Consider the following 15,866-nt stretch of genomic DNA (forward strand, 5'->3'; position numbering starts at 1 on the left):
CGCCATCGATAGACATGAGGCTCGGGAAAGATTAAAGTCTATGAAGCACTCTCTCCTCTTTATCCCCCTTGCACCCTCTCGAGACCCAGTGCCTGCACACGCAGAGGCTCAGGTGGTCCCAAACTGCAGTGAAAGCCTCTGTGACTTTGTTGGTTTTGGCAAAGATAAATTACATTTATTTCACAGGGATGGAGAAGGAGGGGGAAGGGAGAGGTGGCCAAAGCCCCGGTGGGCGGGATGGGTAGGAGGCAGATCTCATGCAGGCGACACCGAGGACACAGATGAGACCTCCGTTTTGGAGGCGCTGGAGAGTTCAGAGCCATCGTCAACCTTCTTCCCAAAAAGCTGCAAGATGCAGTTTCGAAACTGGAAGGACAGAAAGTGTTATTGAGCAGAGCAGGAAAGGGTGGAGCCCTGTGCTGAACGTACGTGCCCGAGCCTTCCGTTCACCCATTCCAAACGCCATGGGGGATGGAGGAAGGCTTGGGTTATTTCTCCCTCACATGCCGGGATGTCATCCGACTTAGCAGTTGATGGTGACTACACTGGGTTGAAGTGTGTTCCCCAAAAGATGTGTTCAGGTTAAGACGAGGTCACACTGGAGCCGGGTGGGCCCTAATCCAGTGACTGGTGTCCTCATAAGAAAAGGAATGCTTAGACACGGACACGCAGACAGAGGGAAGATGGCCACGTGAAGATGAAGGCAGAGACTGGGGCGACACACCTTGGAGTCAAGGAGTGCCAAGGACTGCCGGCAGCCCTGCAGCTGCTTCTCCCTCTCGGCCTCCATGGGAAATCTTTCCATTTGCCAACACCCTGATTTCAGACTCATGATTTCCAGAACCGTGAGAGAATCCATTTCTGTGGTTTGAAGCCACCGAGTTTGTGGTAGTTTGTGACAGCAGCCCCAGGACAGTCATCCACAGTGACAGCTAAGGGGCAGTGGTGACCTGTCCCCAGACTGTCTGGTGAGCGGCTCAGAGAAATGTTAATGAAAAGGCATGTGGTTGTCATGTTTTTTCCAGTCCATGAATCTGGGGCAAGGTGAGGCCTAGGTAATGACAATCTAGCCCCTACCTCATCTCTCCAGGCAAGCGTCTCCCGGTACCAGGAGGGGGTCTGTCTTTGCTGCTTCACCCCAAAGAGATCTGGGCCATATGAATGTCTCAAATCATGTCCTGTGTCATCACTGAAGTAACCGCAATGCTTTGAGGACCCAGACCAAAGGCATTTTCTAATTATTTCAGGCCTACTCTTGACGAGTTCTACCTCCCTCTATCATCAAAACTCTCAAAATTAAAAAAATATAATGGTTGAAATTAATAACATAAGACATGGGATGAACAGCAGAATCAGCTCAGCTGAAGAACTGGGAGATAGGGTTGAGGAATCCGTCCAGCAGCTGCTGCTTGAGCACCCGCTGTGTGCCAGACTCTGTCCTGAGCATAATTTCCTGTCTTCTTGGAACTGCGTTCCAGAAAATTCTCTCAGAATGTGGCAGGACAGGATAATTATGTGGAAAGGGTGAAAGCAAAGTTGGGGGCCTGGTGGGGTCCAGAAGTGCCAACATTTGTCTAGGAGGGGGAGTTCTGGAAGGGAGAATGGAAATAATCCAGTAAAGACAGTACTTGGCAAGATAGTTTAGGATCCCAGAAACCTAGAAAAGATCCTCATGAAAGTCAGGAAACGGGGTTCAGGGATAGAACTACACTCTGGGCATCAGTGTGCTACAGCGAGTTCCCGGAAATCCACTGCAGGCCTGGTCCTACTTACTGTTTAAAAGTTACCAGAGAGAATGAACCCTTAATGAACTCTGCAGACTTGGCTTGTGTGAGTCAAAGCCGAGCCAAAGGGGCTGGAGCCGTTGAGTGGCTCTAAGATGGAGGAGCAAGGAAGAGCCGAGTGGAAGGGATGGACTGGGCCTGGTGAAATGGGAGGCCCCTGCGTACCTTTCTGGCCACCATCGAGTCACATCACAGCTGCGCTTTAATGAAGCTTGTAACCTACAGGAGGTAGGGGGATTTAGGTGTGTGAGCAGCTTGCTGCTGAGGCCCAATATGTCAGCTAAGGAGGCTGCCTCTGGGCAGGACCACAGCACTTCCCCACTGAACTAACCCACGAACTCGTGAAAGCTCTTGAACTCTTGGTCAGTGTAGCCAAGAAGGGCCGACATTTGCTCTTATAGGAAGACAAATTCCAGAGGTTATGCTTTGAAAATGGAGAGATGAGGGTTGAGAAGGGTTGAGTCTGAACAGAAGAGGGGCACATGTAGGGTGGATATACCTAGGGCTCACCAACTCCTAGAGCGTCTGAACGCCAGGGGAGCCCCTGAAGCTCGGCAGCCATAGTTCTAGGGCCACCGGAAAGGAAGAGCACACAGCACACAGACGCTTTGGGAAATGCCATCCTTGGGCTGAGACTATAAAGGATTCCAGAGGGCGCACCTAAGCCTTCTGCTAAGGGCCAGCTGGAGCTCTGACTGGGGCTGGGTCACATGCTGAGCCTTTCCCGGTCATTTCCCTGGGGGGTCCCCCAGATGCTCCGTGGGCTTCTCATCAGAGACATGGTTCCAGGTGGGGCCATCACTCTGTCCTTCTAGGCCACACAGTATTTTGAGCGGGATCTGCTGATGGCGTTGCTTACCTGCCGGTTCATAAAGACATAGATAATGGGGTTGTAGATAGTGGCACTTTTGGCAAAGTAGGCTGGCAAGGCAGCCATCAGAGGGTGGAAGGCGTAGCCAGGGTTGGCAGCAGCAAAGCATGCGAAGAAGGCGTAAGGTCCCCAGCAGAAGCAGAACGCCAGGAACATCACCACCACCATGCGCGTCACTTCCTTCTCTGCCTTCTGGGTGGATTCAGACTCTTTCTGCTGCTTTGCCACCTGAGGGAGACAGGGACAGTGAGTCGGGGGTTGGGGGGCAGCAAGAGGCAGGTGCCCCAGGCATAGGGAGATGTGGGAAGGAGGAGAGGAGCCCAGCAGCCAGCTTCCAGCCCTGAGTCGTGCATAGCCAGTCCCAGGCAGACATGGAGGCCTCAGGCTGGCCCTGGGGGAGTTATAGAATTGGAGGTGGCACGTAGCTAGGCCTGGCCTAAGAGGACCTCAGAGCTGGATCTAACAAGCTCCTTTGCTTCACCTGATTCCTTAACAGACTGTCCTGTCCTGCGCTCAGGCCTGAGCATGGAGGCCGGACCTGATCACTGGGCGTGGAGAATGAAGGAGCTAACAAGATGGAGATGGCGGGGGAGGCGAAAGCTGTGGCTGGCGGGGTGCCCAATAGGAGTTTCAGAGCAATGCATACACATCCCTCAGGCTTCCTAGGCCAGGTTGGCCACTCTGTGGGCTAAATCCTGCCCTGGACTCATTGTGGCTGAGGGCAGCTGTGGTGGGGTGACTCCTTCATGCCTGGGAGGAAGGAGACGAATGACCTCCAGGCAGAGGCACTGTGGGGGAGGCCACAAAGGCCAGCAACCAGCTGCCAGGGATGAGGGACTGATGGTAGGCAGATGAGTGGGGATGAGAGAGGGACTGTGAGGGCTGGAATGCGGGGACGGCCAAGATAACAGGGCTAAGGTCACATTCTGGAGCTGGGGCTCCACCATCCCAGACTAATACAGCCCAAGCTATGGTTGGGTACGTGTGGGAGCCTTCAGCCCAAGGTGGTGGGGTGAGGGGGCCTTTCACAGGCTCACAGACTCCTCTAGGGAGAGCTCAGCAGGCATGCCCATCCAATTGTGGGCACAGGTAGCTTCATATAGGAAAGCCACCACCCTGAAAGGGCTCCCACTGCTAACAGAAAGAACCAGCCTTGCTCTCCTCGCTTGCCTGATGTCCCGCAGGGGCTCCCAGTGGTAACCTAGTCTAGGGGTAGAGGGTGATGGCTGTGGACAGGATCAGCTTCCCAAGGCAGAGGGCCAGACATGGAGGGTGGAGAGTGCGTCAGGGGTCAAATGGCACACTTGGGTCCACTCCTTGGTCGGCCCCACAGCCTATGAAAGGGACAAGGGTACTCCGGTGGCAGCCTCATAAAAACATGCCTTGATTTGCAGGTGTCATTTGCTGATGTGGCTGCTCCACTCTACTCTGTGGGAAAGGCAGCCTTTCCACCCCGGGGAGAACTGTCCGGGGTCGGGGAAAGGCACACCTCTGTTCCCTTAGCGGACTCCTCCAGGGAGGGAGTGGCAGTGCTTTCCTGTCTCACAGACCTGAGGACAACAGGGCTGGGGCTGAACCTGCAGGCAGTGGTACAGCCCCAAAGGAATCGCCCGATTCTCATTGCTGGATCTTAATATTTTCTTATAGGGGTAGAATCCTCTTCTCTAATGATTTTTGAAAAAAATAGTTTAGGAGTCTCAGTGGACTGATTTGGGGGCAGAGAAACTTAGGGGCAGGAGGGGGGTGAGGCCAGGAGGAATCGGGGGGCTTACCGCTCGGATGGCCAGCCACACTTGGAGGTAGCAGAGCACGATGATGGTGAGTGGGGTGATGCAGCAGGTGACCATGAGGACAATCATGTAAGACTGCACCCCGGGGTACGAGCTGCCACTGAACACATCAGGGCCACATGAAGTCTTTAGGCCGTGGGGCCAGTACCTGGAGAGAAGGGCCAGCAGCCAGTCCTGATGCAGGGGACAGTGACCCAGGACCCCTAGCTCAGGCATGGTGCTGACTCGGATGGGGTTTGTTTTTTTAATTTGAGGTGAAATTCACTTTGCATGAAATTTCCCGATTTGAAGTGGTCAGTTCTGTGACAGTCACCACCTCTGCTTCCAGAACATTTGCATCAACCCAAAACGAAACCATTGGGTAGGATTTTGGTAAATCCTTGTCCATTTTTAGATGTCATGCCTTTTCTGTTTTTAAAATTCTGGTAAAATATACATAACATAAAATGTACCATTATAGGCCAGGCACAATGGCTCACGCCTATAATCCCAGCATATTGGGAGGCAGAGGTAGGAGGATTGCTTGAGCCCAGGAGTTCAAGACTAGCCTGGAACACGCAGTGAGATCTTGTCTCTACAAAAAATTAAAAAATTAGCCGGGTAAAGTGGTGCACCTGTAGTCCCAGCTCATCAGGAGGCTGAGGTGGGAGAATCACTTGAGCCCAGGAGGTCGAGGGTGCAGTGAGCCATAATTACACCACTGCACTGTGCCAGCCTGGGTGACAGAGTGAGACCCTGTCTAAAAAAAAAGTACCATTATGACCTTTGGTACATTCACGATGCTGTGCAAACATCTCCACTATCTGCTTCCAGGACATTTTCATCTACCCAATCACTCCCCCTTTTTACAAACGGAGTGTGAGGTTCCATCTTGCCCTGACCTTCTGAGAACACCCGTGAAGAGCTGAGTCTTTTATCTGAGGTCAGCTAGGCCATGACTGAAATAAAAGGCCCTGCTCACTGGGTGGCCTGAAGGATTAAATGAGATAACCCGCAGGAGAGCCTCCACCAGGGTCAGCTCGCCACACATGTTTGATAACAGGCAACTGTGTGGGGCATGGCGGCATGAGGAGGGTGGGAGACAGAGACAGGCTTTCACAAGGTTTGTTTCCCAGAATGATGGAACGTTCCCAAAAAAAGAACATTCCCTCTCCAAACACCACGAGAACTTATTCACGAGCTTGTTGATAAAACAGTGAAATGCTGTCCATCCAGTCCCTCCCAATCAAACATTTGAGCCACTTGCTTGGCCTGGCCAAGACATGTGCTCTGCAGGCCCAGGTGGATCTATGACCCAAGCAGCCTCTGAAAGGTGGGGGGCGGGGTGGGGCAGCATGTGCACGAAAGAGACCTGGAATGCAAACACACTGTCTGTTCACTGACAGCTGTGTTGATGGCCCGAGCTCCGTGTGCTCCTGTGACCCGATCGTGCTTGGGACAAATATGTTTCCAGAGGTTCGGGGACCACAGATCCATTTCTATGTTGCAGCCACATTCATACATTGATAGACGTTGCATGCTCAGAGGTGCCCAGAGAAAGGAAGTGATTTGCCTTAAGGTCACAGAGTCTGACCCTGCCGACTCCATCTTGCGCCCTTGCACCCTTACCTGCTCCAACCAAAGATGGGCGGGGCCGTCCACACAGCAGCCCATACCCAGGAGAAGACAATGCCCACGATGGCGAGCTTGGCATCAAATCTCACGTTGCCAAAGGGCTTGCAGACCACCATCCATCTCTCCCAGGAAATGATGGCCAGGGACCAGAGACCTGTGATCCCTAAAGGGAGAGCAGACAGATGAGGGCTTTGTGCCGAAGCAAAGGTAGAACAGCCTTCAATGTCACTGCTCCCTTCCCCGACCAGCCGAAAGCTTTCAAAATCAGGAGGTGTCCTCCCACCCAGCTGTAAAACCTAAGTCTCCAAAGAGTGTTTTCAGGTCCAGGGTGAGCAGGCCTCTGGGTCAGCTTGTTTCTCTAACTCCTGCTTTCCACTTCCTTCCCCATCTCATTCAGCCTCTCCTCCCACCTTGCTTCCCCACTGACCCCAGCGCCTTACTCTCTGCTCCTCTGTTCTCCTCCTCTCCTCCCCCTTTCTTTCTTTCCTCTTAAACCTCTGTTGCTCTCCCTCTGGAGCAGGAGCTTAGAGCTCCCAGTTTGGCCAGCGGGTTTCTTGCCAACCCAGTCTTAGAATCTCGAATCTGGGAACAGAACTCAGGGAGCTCTGTCCTCAACCTCCACACATCCAGCACCAAAAGGGAAGCCAGAGCCACAGACACAGTGGCCAGTGCCTGTTCACCCACAGGAGCCCTGTTACCACTTCTCGCCCTCTTGGCCACCAGCCCTTCCTCTAATGACAGAACTCTTGATGGCCACGTCCAGAGCAGCATAGCCACACTGAGCTGTTGTTGTCCGAGCCAAGAGCAAGGAATCAGGCCCTGTGTAGAACCCTGCGTTCCTCCTTCCGGTACACACCCATGTTCCTTTAGGCGTTTGTAAAGGCCTTAGATTCTCCCCGGCTCCCTCTCTGCAGTAGGTGGAGACAGTTTCCCACTGTCCTGCTTAGACCCCAAACGTCTGCACACAGAATTCAGAGCTCCACGGACTGAGGTGGAAAAAACGACATCTTTCTCTCCATCAACCTCGAACAGACACTGGACATTTCCTTCCATTATGAACGTGGCAGTATTAGCAGTACCTGTGACTCGGTCAGCAAGAGAGGTCACAGATGTTTTTCTGTCAATTCATAGAGGTGGCAGACAGTTCGAACATCACTTATGTTCATCACTACTCTGAAATAACAGTGGTTGTCAGGCGGGATCCTGTTATTTAATACTTTAGTACTGAGTGGTGTCACTAATACGTTTAATACATGCTTTTATTTTTATTTACTTTTTGAGACAGAATCTCACTCTGTTGCCCAGACTGAGTGCAGTGCTGCCATCACAGCTCACTGAAGTCTTGACCTCCAGAGCTCAAGTGATCCTCCCACCTCAGCCTCCTGAGTAGTCCTGGGACTACTGGTGTGCCACCACGCCCAGCTGTTTTTATTTGTTGTAGAGAAGAGGTCTCACTATGTTGCCCAGGATGGTCTCAAACTCCTGGAGGCAAGCAGTCCTCCTACCTCAGCCTCCCAAAGTGCTGGGATTACAGGCATGAGCCTGGCCAATAAATGCTTTTAACGAAAGACTGTGCTACTGATGAATGTTTAATACTTCGATAACTGTTTTTCAATATAATTTGCTGCCTTTGTAATCCTAGGGGTCTCATTTTATGCGTTTGCAAAAATTCCTCTGAGATGGGGTCCATAGGCTTCCCAGATGGCCAAGGTCATCCGTGGACCAAAACTGGTGGGGAAGTGCTGGCTGCTTGGCACCTGACTGACCCAGGAACAGACCATGAGCAGAGGCAAGGGTGAGCGGGAGACCTTGGCAGAAACAGAGACAGACGTGGGCGGAGATGCAGGGGGCACTCAGGAAGGGTCGTGTGACCACCGAGGCCATGCCTGCTGCAGAGAGCACTCAGATCTGGGGATGGACTTTCACTGCCTGACCTTCCCTTGGCTTCCCTTCTAGACTGTCAGGGTAGTGCCAGGACTTGGACAAACGCCCTCTCTGGTCTGGGCCATCGTGGGTACAATTCAAGGCAGTTAACAGGGAGTGGGGAGGCTGCTAAGAGAGACGAGGGGAGGCAAGAGCAGGAGCTGCTCCTGTTGGATGTGGGGTCTCCTCCTCCTGAAATAAAGTTCCAGCTGCTAGGTGTGACCTCTGAGGCCTCCAAGACCTGGGCCTGGCCACCTTGTGTCTGGCAGCCACGGCTGCTTGGTGGCACTCTGCCCACTGGAACCACCAACTGCTCCCACCTGCTCCTCCACCACCTGCCCCAGGCCCCTTCCTGTCTGAGAGGACTGATGACAGTACTGTGTGGTCGCCGTCTGGGTGTAGGGTCCCCTCCTTAGCACAGAGCCTGGCACACTGGTACCTCTCAGCCACTGTCTGCTGACCTGAGCGGAATTGTGGCCCACAGATATATTAGTGATGGGGATGGGGAGAGGATCTGGGAATTGTGTCTCCTCCAGGAAAAGCAGATGCCGGTGAGCTGAAATGGCAGGCATCCCTAATTGCAGGGAAGTTCTGTCCAGAGTGCCCAGAGTCCCCACTCCCCTACTGTTCTGGAGTTGTCTAGCTCTGTATCTGTCTCCTCCCACACCAACCCCATAGCTCCGAAATGGCTGTTCCCGGGCAGAGCCTGACTCAAGAGTAGGAACTCAGGGTATATTGGACTGAAGGGAGCTGAATTTAATGTGACTGTCCAGATAGAAACCTCCAGAACCCTTCATTATATGGATGTGAGGCACAGATGTGGAGGGAGATAGACCCACAGGAGAAGCTGGGCCCAGCTCATCATGAGGTGGTCGGAGGGTCTTGCAAAGTGAATGAATGTTTTCTGCTGAGCTTGGGCCCCAACTGGCTTACCACACAGGGAGACGGTGTAGCCTTCCAGGACACACATAGGGTGGCCCAGCACGAAGTAGCCATAGACCTGGTTCACAACACTGATAGTGCTGGCGATGACGGTCTCTGCTAGGTCAGCAACTGCCAGGTTCACCAGGATCCAGTTCAGCGGGTGGCGCAGCTTCTTGAACTTCATGGTGGCAGCCAGCACAAGCCCATTTGTGAAGACGGATGCGATGACCACAAAGATCATCCAGACACTGGTGAGGTGGTACACCCATCTGGGAGCGATGTGGTAGTTGGGGCCTTCAAAGGGGCCTGGGGGCAGGAGGCAGAGGAGAGAGAGGAGCTGGGCGGCAGCCCCGCCTGTCTATACCAATGTTGATCTCACCTCTCCCTGCCCCATCAAGGCCTCCCCTCCCCCTCCCCCCCTCCTGCGTTTGCAATTGGCTCTTTCCCTCCAGCTTTGCCCATCCTCAGACCGACAGCCTCCCCTCCATCCTGTCGCTCAAGCCAGAGACCATCGCCTGCTGGTCACCGGCACTGGCACCTTGAACTTAACGGAACTCCTCATCATCTCCCCAAACTGATTCCCTGCTCGCAGTGTGCAGTCACCCCGCTTCCCTGCTCCCCTCTTCCCTTCGCCTCAGCTCTACCTCCTACCTCCCAGAGTCCTCTGCCCTTCCATAGACAGATGCTTTCCTCGTGTAAAGCCAAGCTCAGATGCATTTGCCTTCCAGAAGCCTTTCCAGATTCCCCAACTAGTGGTAACTCACCCCCTTGAGGGGAAGACCACTACCCACCTCTGTCACCTTCTGTCACATATAGGAGTTACTGTTCATGATGATCTGAATGTGCGTGTCCCCCATAAATTCCTGTGTTGAAATCCCAACCCCCAAGGTGATGGTATTAGGAGGTGGGGCCTTTGGCAGGTCATTCAGTTCATGTGTGCAGAGCGAGTGGGGCCCTCATGAATGGGATTAGTGCCCTTATAAAAGAGGCCCTAGAAGCTGGGCATGGTGGCTCACGCCTGTAACCCCAGCCACTCAGCAGGTCAACGTGGGAGGATCACTTGAGCCTTTGGGAACAGTTCAAATTAGCTGGGAATGGTGGCTCATGCCTGTAATCTCAGCACTTTGGGAAGCTGAGGGGGGAGTGTCTCTTGAGCCCAGGAGTTCAAATCCAACCGGGGCAACATGGCAACACCTCATGTAAAAAAAATATTTTTTTTAATTAAAACTTTTTAATTTTTTAAAAGAGTCCCTAGAGCGCTTTCTAGCTCTCTTTTTACCCTGTGAGGATACAACAAATTGTTGGCAATCTGCGGCCAGGAAGAGGTTCCTCGCCAGAGCCCACCACGCTGGCACCCTGACTTCCAGCCTCCAGAGCTGTGAGAAATAAATTTGTCATTTAAAAGCCACCCAATCTATGGTAATTTCTCTTTTATTCTTTTCTTTTTTTTTTTTTTTGGTTTTGTTTTTTGTTTTATGAGACAGAGTCTTGCTCTGTCGCCCAGGCTCGAGTGCAGTGGTGTGATCTTGGTTCACTGCAACCTCTGTCTCCCGGGTTCAAGTGATTCTCCTGCCTCAGGCCCTCAGGTATCTGGGACTACCAGGTGCGCATTACCGCAATGGCTAATTTTTTTATTTCTGTAGAGATGGGGTCTGGCTATGTTGCCTAGGCTGGTCTCGAACTCCTGACTTCAAGTGACCCGCCCACCTCGGCCTCCCAAGTAGCTGGGACTACAAATGCATTACTTCTCCTTTTTATTTGTAGGAGTTTGCTAGGGCTCTACACCTTTTTTGTTGGAAGGACCTTTGTTGTAACATTGTTTTTGGCAGATTACTTGAAGGGATTGCAAGCCACAGACCTGCTGCCATATAAGGCCTCATGGAGAGTCCCAAGATTTATCAAGAGATTCTTTAGTTGTGTGTTAGAAAAGTCCAACTCAAGCTAGCTTAAGAAAAATGGGGATTTCCTGGCTCTGGCCAGGAGAGACAGATAAATCTCACCCCTAGCACAGCTGGATCCCACAAGGCCCCTGCTGCCCTCTGTGCATGGGCCCCATTTGTTCCTAACACAAGGAGCTTCTAGAAACCCACTGACAATGTCTGCAATTCTGATACCTGGCACTGGCTCCCCAGGAACCCTCAGTATGAGCAGTAGGGACAGACCATTGACAATTGAAGGCCTTCGTGGTGTCAGTCTCCATGCAGAAGGAAGCAGAGGGGAGCAATGGGGTTGCTGATGGACCTAAGAACAGAGAACCCCCAAACTGTCGGCAGCTCTTCCCTGGGAAGTACTTCGGGTGAACTGGGGAAGAGCAGCTGAGACTGGGAGGGTTTGGGACACTCTGGCCTGTAGGCAAGTGCAAGGGGCTGGAGCAATCTAGGTGCTGTGACCTCTCAAAACAAGGCAGCCAGTTCTCTTCCCTGGCAACCCTTGCGGTCCAAATTGGGCAGTGCAGGGACAAGGGGGCAAAGGAGAGAACAGGTCCCAGCAGCAGTGGGGGAGGGGACAGGAGCTGCCACCAGTGCAACTAGAGCTGGTGTAATGGCCTGCCTCGCCCTTGTGAAAGTTCTGGAACTGATTTCGTGAAGCAACGAGCAAGAGAATCAAAGTCAACTCCCAGGCAAAGTGATTCGAAGAAATACAGGGAGAGAGGGAAGGCAGCAGCAGGGGGAGAAGGGGATGCAGTGGCGCAGAGAAGCCAGACTTCTTCAAGTACACCTTCTTTTCTAGATTTTAATTTGAAACATTTAACTGTTTTATTACATAATTATAAAACAAAATTTAAGTGGCTGGGGTCGGTGGCTCACATCTGTAATCCCAGCACTTTGGGAAGCTGAGGTGGGCGGATGACTTGAGGTCAGCAGTTTGAGACCAGCCTGGCCAACATGGTAAAACCCTGTCTCTACTGAAAATAAAAAAATTAGCTGGACATGGTGGCGGGCACCTGTAGTCCCAGCTCCTTGGGAGGCTGAGGCAGGAGAATCGCTTGAACCCAGGAGGCGGAGGTTGCAGTGAGCTGACATCACGCCACTGCACTCCAGCCTGGGCGACAGAGTGAGAGTGTCTTGAAAAAATAAAATAAAATAAAATAAAAATTTAAATTGAAAGACCAATCTCTGAAAATCAGCAACAAAAGAAATGAAACGAAATGCATATCCACTGAGTGGCATATCACTTAGAGAGGGACTGTTCTAAGGGACTTGAAACACACTGGTTTACTACACTACCTAGTGGCATATACCCTCAGGGGAAGAAGACCTGTGAAGATGTGAAAGTTTTGGTCACCAATGGGTGAAGACAGGGTAAGGTGTCCAAATGCCATCATTTTCCATCCGCACTGCAGTGGTTTAATTGGTACGGGCGTTGAGTTCACTAGCTGCCAACACCCCTGAAAAGAGACGCTCTCCTTGCCAAAAACACACCAACAAATCCAACCTGCCTCTGGTCAGACCCTCAGATCAACTACCAATTTACAGAAAAATCATAATGAACAACGTCAGAGGAGCCTGTCAGGCTACGTCATGAACGACTTGCTTTCTTCCAGAAATAAATTGCAGGGAGATAGAGCGGGAACCTCTAGATTCAAAGATAGTCAAAAGGCTTATCAATCAATCTGAATGTGTGGACCTCAACTGAGCCCTGGTTCAAGCAAACTGAAAATACGTATGACATTTTTTGAACACTATTAGGTATTTGAAGCTATTCAGGAAATATTGTTACACTCGTCAGTGTGATGATGACTTGTGGTTATGTATTGAGAAGATCCCTTTTCTCCTAGAGTAACATAGTAAAGATTTACAGAGGGAAGGGTGTGAGGTCTTGGATTTGCTTCCAAGAATCAGGAAGAAAGGGTAGTCGAGGGGTTACAGATGAAATGAGATGAAACTGTGGAAGTTGAGTGATGGGTACCGGGGTTCATTACACTCTATTACACTCTTCCTTCTACTTTAGTAGATGCTTAAAGTTTTGTGGGAAAAAAAACAACAAAAAACAAAAAACAAAAAACCCACCCGGACATTTGAAAAGAGTGCATTGAAGCATCATGCATTGATGAAGTCTGGGGGCATCTAGGAAGAGACTGTTGCATTGCCACCAAGGAAATTCTGGGCACAGTCATGTTGAGGTCAACTGCAAGATCCTCAGCCGGTTTGGTCTGTGTACTCTGTCACTAATTGGCACTCGGTCCTGGCCACCCCACAGTGGGATATTTATTGGCAACCAAGGAGCTGGCGTGGTTTCTGGAAACCACAGCCCCATAGCCTGCATGATATTCTCTTTTTTGAGACGGAGTCTCGCTCTGTCACCAGGTTGGAGTGCAGTGGCACGATCTTGGCTCACCACAACCTCCGCCTCCCGGGTTCAACGATTCTCCTGCCTCAGCTTCCGAAGCAGCTGAGACTACAGGCGTGTGCCACGAAGCCCAGCTAATTTTTGTAATTTTAGTAGAGACGGGGTTTCACTATGTTGGCCAGGATGGTCTCCATCTCTTGACCTCAAGAGCTGCCCGCCTGGGCCTCTCAAAGTGCTGGGATTACAGGCATGAGCCACCACGCCCTGCCTTCACGATGTTCTTGAAGGCACCAAAGGAATTTGGTTTGGAAGAGGGGCCAGGGGAGAGGGCCAGGAGTAGGGAGGTCACTGGCGTCCTCAGCTTCTTTGAGGGCCTGCGTGCAGCTTTTGGATTGGGCAACTGCCAATGGCAGAACTCAGGCTGCCCTGATGAGAACTTTCAGCTTTCTATTGTGCCTGAGCCCTCTCTCCCAGGACTGCTCCAAAGGGAAAGGTGGCCCTGGGCGCCAATCTAGCCTCTTCCCCCAGAGGTGTGCAGCCAAAAGCTGTGTGGCCCCATCACAGAGTTCAACAAAATGACTGCTACAATCTCTGCCGACCCTGAAGTTCTAGAAGTTTCTTGCCCTCTGCTGCTGTCTTCCCCACCCTCCCGCCTCCCTTGAGTGTGTCAGTATGTTGCCTCCTTTTGGCTTCAAGTGTAAAGACAGACCCGACTCTTCCCCAGGAAGCTGAGGGACTCCGTGGAAAGAGAGGTTACTTGCTAGCAGTGAACACACTCATCTACGGGCCAGAAAGAAACAGCACATAAATTCTTCCCCAGCCATGGATTCTCAAAGAGGCTGGGAAGCCTGTGTGGCTTGCGAATGCATATTCGATATTATGGTGTCCTTCTAGATTCGGAGAGGACCCCTGGATTCATGTCGTCTGAAAAGCTATGGGAGAAAGCCTCTGCTGGTGGGGATGTGCAGAAGAGAGATTCCCTTGGGCGGGGCAGGTGGGTGGTCGGTGGCCCCCAGTGCAGCCACCCAGCCTCCACGGGCCTGCTGGCTCACCTCTGGTGGAGTTGCTGTTGGTGTAGGTGAAGATGCTGGACTGGGTGCTGTCCTCATAGCTGTCCTGCGGATGGCGGCCTGCGAGCCTTTGGAGGCTCCACTGCTGGGCCATGGCTATGGAAAGCCCTGTCCCCGACGGCAGCCAGCCCTGGCGCATCACCTGAGGGTCACGGCGCTTTATACTGGCCTGTGAGATCAGCTCGGGCCTCTTCACCTTAAAAGCTCCCAAATCCTACACTACCTGATCTCTTAATTGGGCCTGGGACTTAGACCTCCTCCTCCCACCTCTTGCTCCCCTGCTCCTGAGGTGAGCCCCCGAGGGCGGCTCAGAGGGATTTGCTGGAAACCTGTAATCCCATCTACTGGGAGGCTGAGGCAGGAGAATCGGTTGAACCCGGAAGGCGGAGGTTGCAGTGAGCCAAGATGGCACCACTGCACTCCAGCCTGGGCGACAGAACAAGACTCCGTCTGAAAAAAAAAAGTGGCTGGGCACAGTGGCACACACCTGTAATCCCAGCAGTTTGGGAGGCCAAGGTGGGTAGATCGCCTGAGGTCAGGAGTTTGCGACCAACCTGACTAACATGGTGAAACCACGTTTCTACTAAATACAAAAAAATTAGCTGGGCATAGTGGCGCATACTTGTACTCCGAGCTACTTGGGAGGCTGAGACAGGAGAATCACTTGTACCTGGGAGGTGGAACTTGCGTTGAGCCAAGATGGAGCCATTGCACTCCAGCCTGGGCAACAAGAGCAAAACTGTGTCTCAAGAAAAAAATTTAACACGCCACCTAATTGCGATAAAAAAAAACCAACCCTGAACCTGTTTAGATTCCCACTTGCAGAGTATGTGACATCGCCTTCTGCTACATTCTCACCAGCCCTAGACATTGTTAGGCTTTTTAATTTTTGGTGTTCTGGTGGATGAGAAAATAGTATTTAATCGTTGCTTTTCGTTTACTATTCCCCGATCACCTTGCAATTACACGTTTTTTCGTAGGTTTTACTGCCTTTCGTTTTTCGTCTTGTCTGAGATGTCCGTGGCTACCGTTTAATGTCTTTATATTGGGTTATTTGCTCTTAGTTTACTGAATTGCAGTTCTTTATATATGTGATGATTAGCCCTTTATCTATTAGATATATTTCAAGCTTTGTTTTTCTTATTTGTTTGCTTTTATTTATTTATTTATTTATTTATTATTTATTTATTTATTTTTAACTTTTGGAGACAGAGTCTCGCTCTGTCACTTAGGCTGGAGTGCAGTGGTGTGATCTCTGTTCACTGCAAGCTCCGCCTCCGGGTTCATGCCATTCTTCTGCCTCAGCCTCTTGAGTAGCTGGGACTACAGGTGCCTGCCACCACGCCCGGTTAATTTTTTGTATTTTTAGTAGAGACGGGATTTCACCGTGTTAGCCAGGATGGTCTTGATCTCCTGACCTCGTGATCCGCCCCCCTCAGCCCCCCAAAGTGCTGGGATTACAGGCGTGAGCCACGGGGTCCAGCCTATTTATTTATTTTTTGAGATGGGATCTCAGTCTGCCACCCCGGCTGGAGGGCAGTGGTGCGATCACGGCAGCCTCGACATCCCCGGAATCAAGTGATCCTGCCGTCTCAGCCTC

General features: G+C 51.7%; 1 protein-coding gene across 1 annotated transcript; it reads right to left on the reverse strand.

The window, feature by feature from the left end:
- Window positions 1-40: 40 nt before the first annotated feature.
- LOC119620875 (medium-wave-sensitive opsin 1) lies at window positions 41-14,440 on the reverse strand. Its single transcript, XM_073013126.1, has 6 exons — window positions 14,249-14,440; window positions 8,916-9,212; window positions 6,054-6,222; window positions 4,428-4,593; window positions 2,644-2,883; window positions 41-366 (listed from the first exon to the last, which is right to left on the reverse strand). Exons 1-6 carry the CDS (start codon window positions 14,403-14,405, stop codon window positions 256-258), a joined length of 1,140 nt encoding a protein of 379 aa, XP_072869227.1. The 5' UTR covers window positions 14,406-14,440; the 3' UTR covers window positions 41-255.
- Window positions 14,441-15,866: the final 1,426 nt, after the last annotated feature.

Source organism: Chlorocebus sabaeus, chromosome X (assembly GCF_047675955.1).
Source record: "Chlorocebus sabaeus isolate Y175 chromosome X, mChlSab1.0.hap1, whole genome shotgun sequence".
Taxonomy (NCBI): Eukaryota; Metazoa; Chordata; class Mammalia; order Primates; family Cercopithecidae; genus Chlorocebus; species Chlorocebus sabaeus.

What these genes read in the sequence shown, in the direction of transcription:
- LOC119620875 (XM_073013126.1), bottom strand. Translation starts at nt 14,405, where the DNA reads ATGCGCCAGGGCTGGCTGCCGTCGGGGACAGGGCTTTCCATAGCCATG. An exon ending in CAACAGCAACTCCACCAGAG is followed by an intron (nt 9,213 to 14,248) that starts GTGAGCCAGCAG and finishes TCCTGCCCCCAG; the next exon opens with GCCCCTTTGAAGGCCCCAAC. An exon ending in CCCATCTTTGGTTGGAGCAG is followed by an intron (nt 4,594 to 6,053) that starts GTAAGGGTGCAA and finishes CCTTCTCTCCAG; the next exon opens with GTACTGGCCCCACGGCCTAA.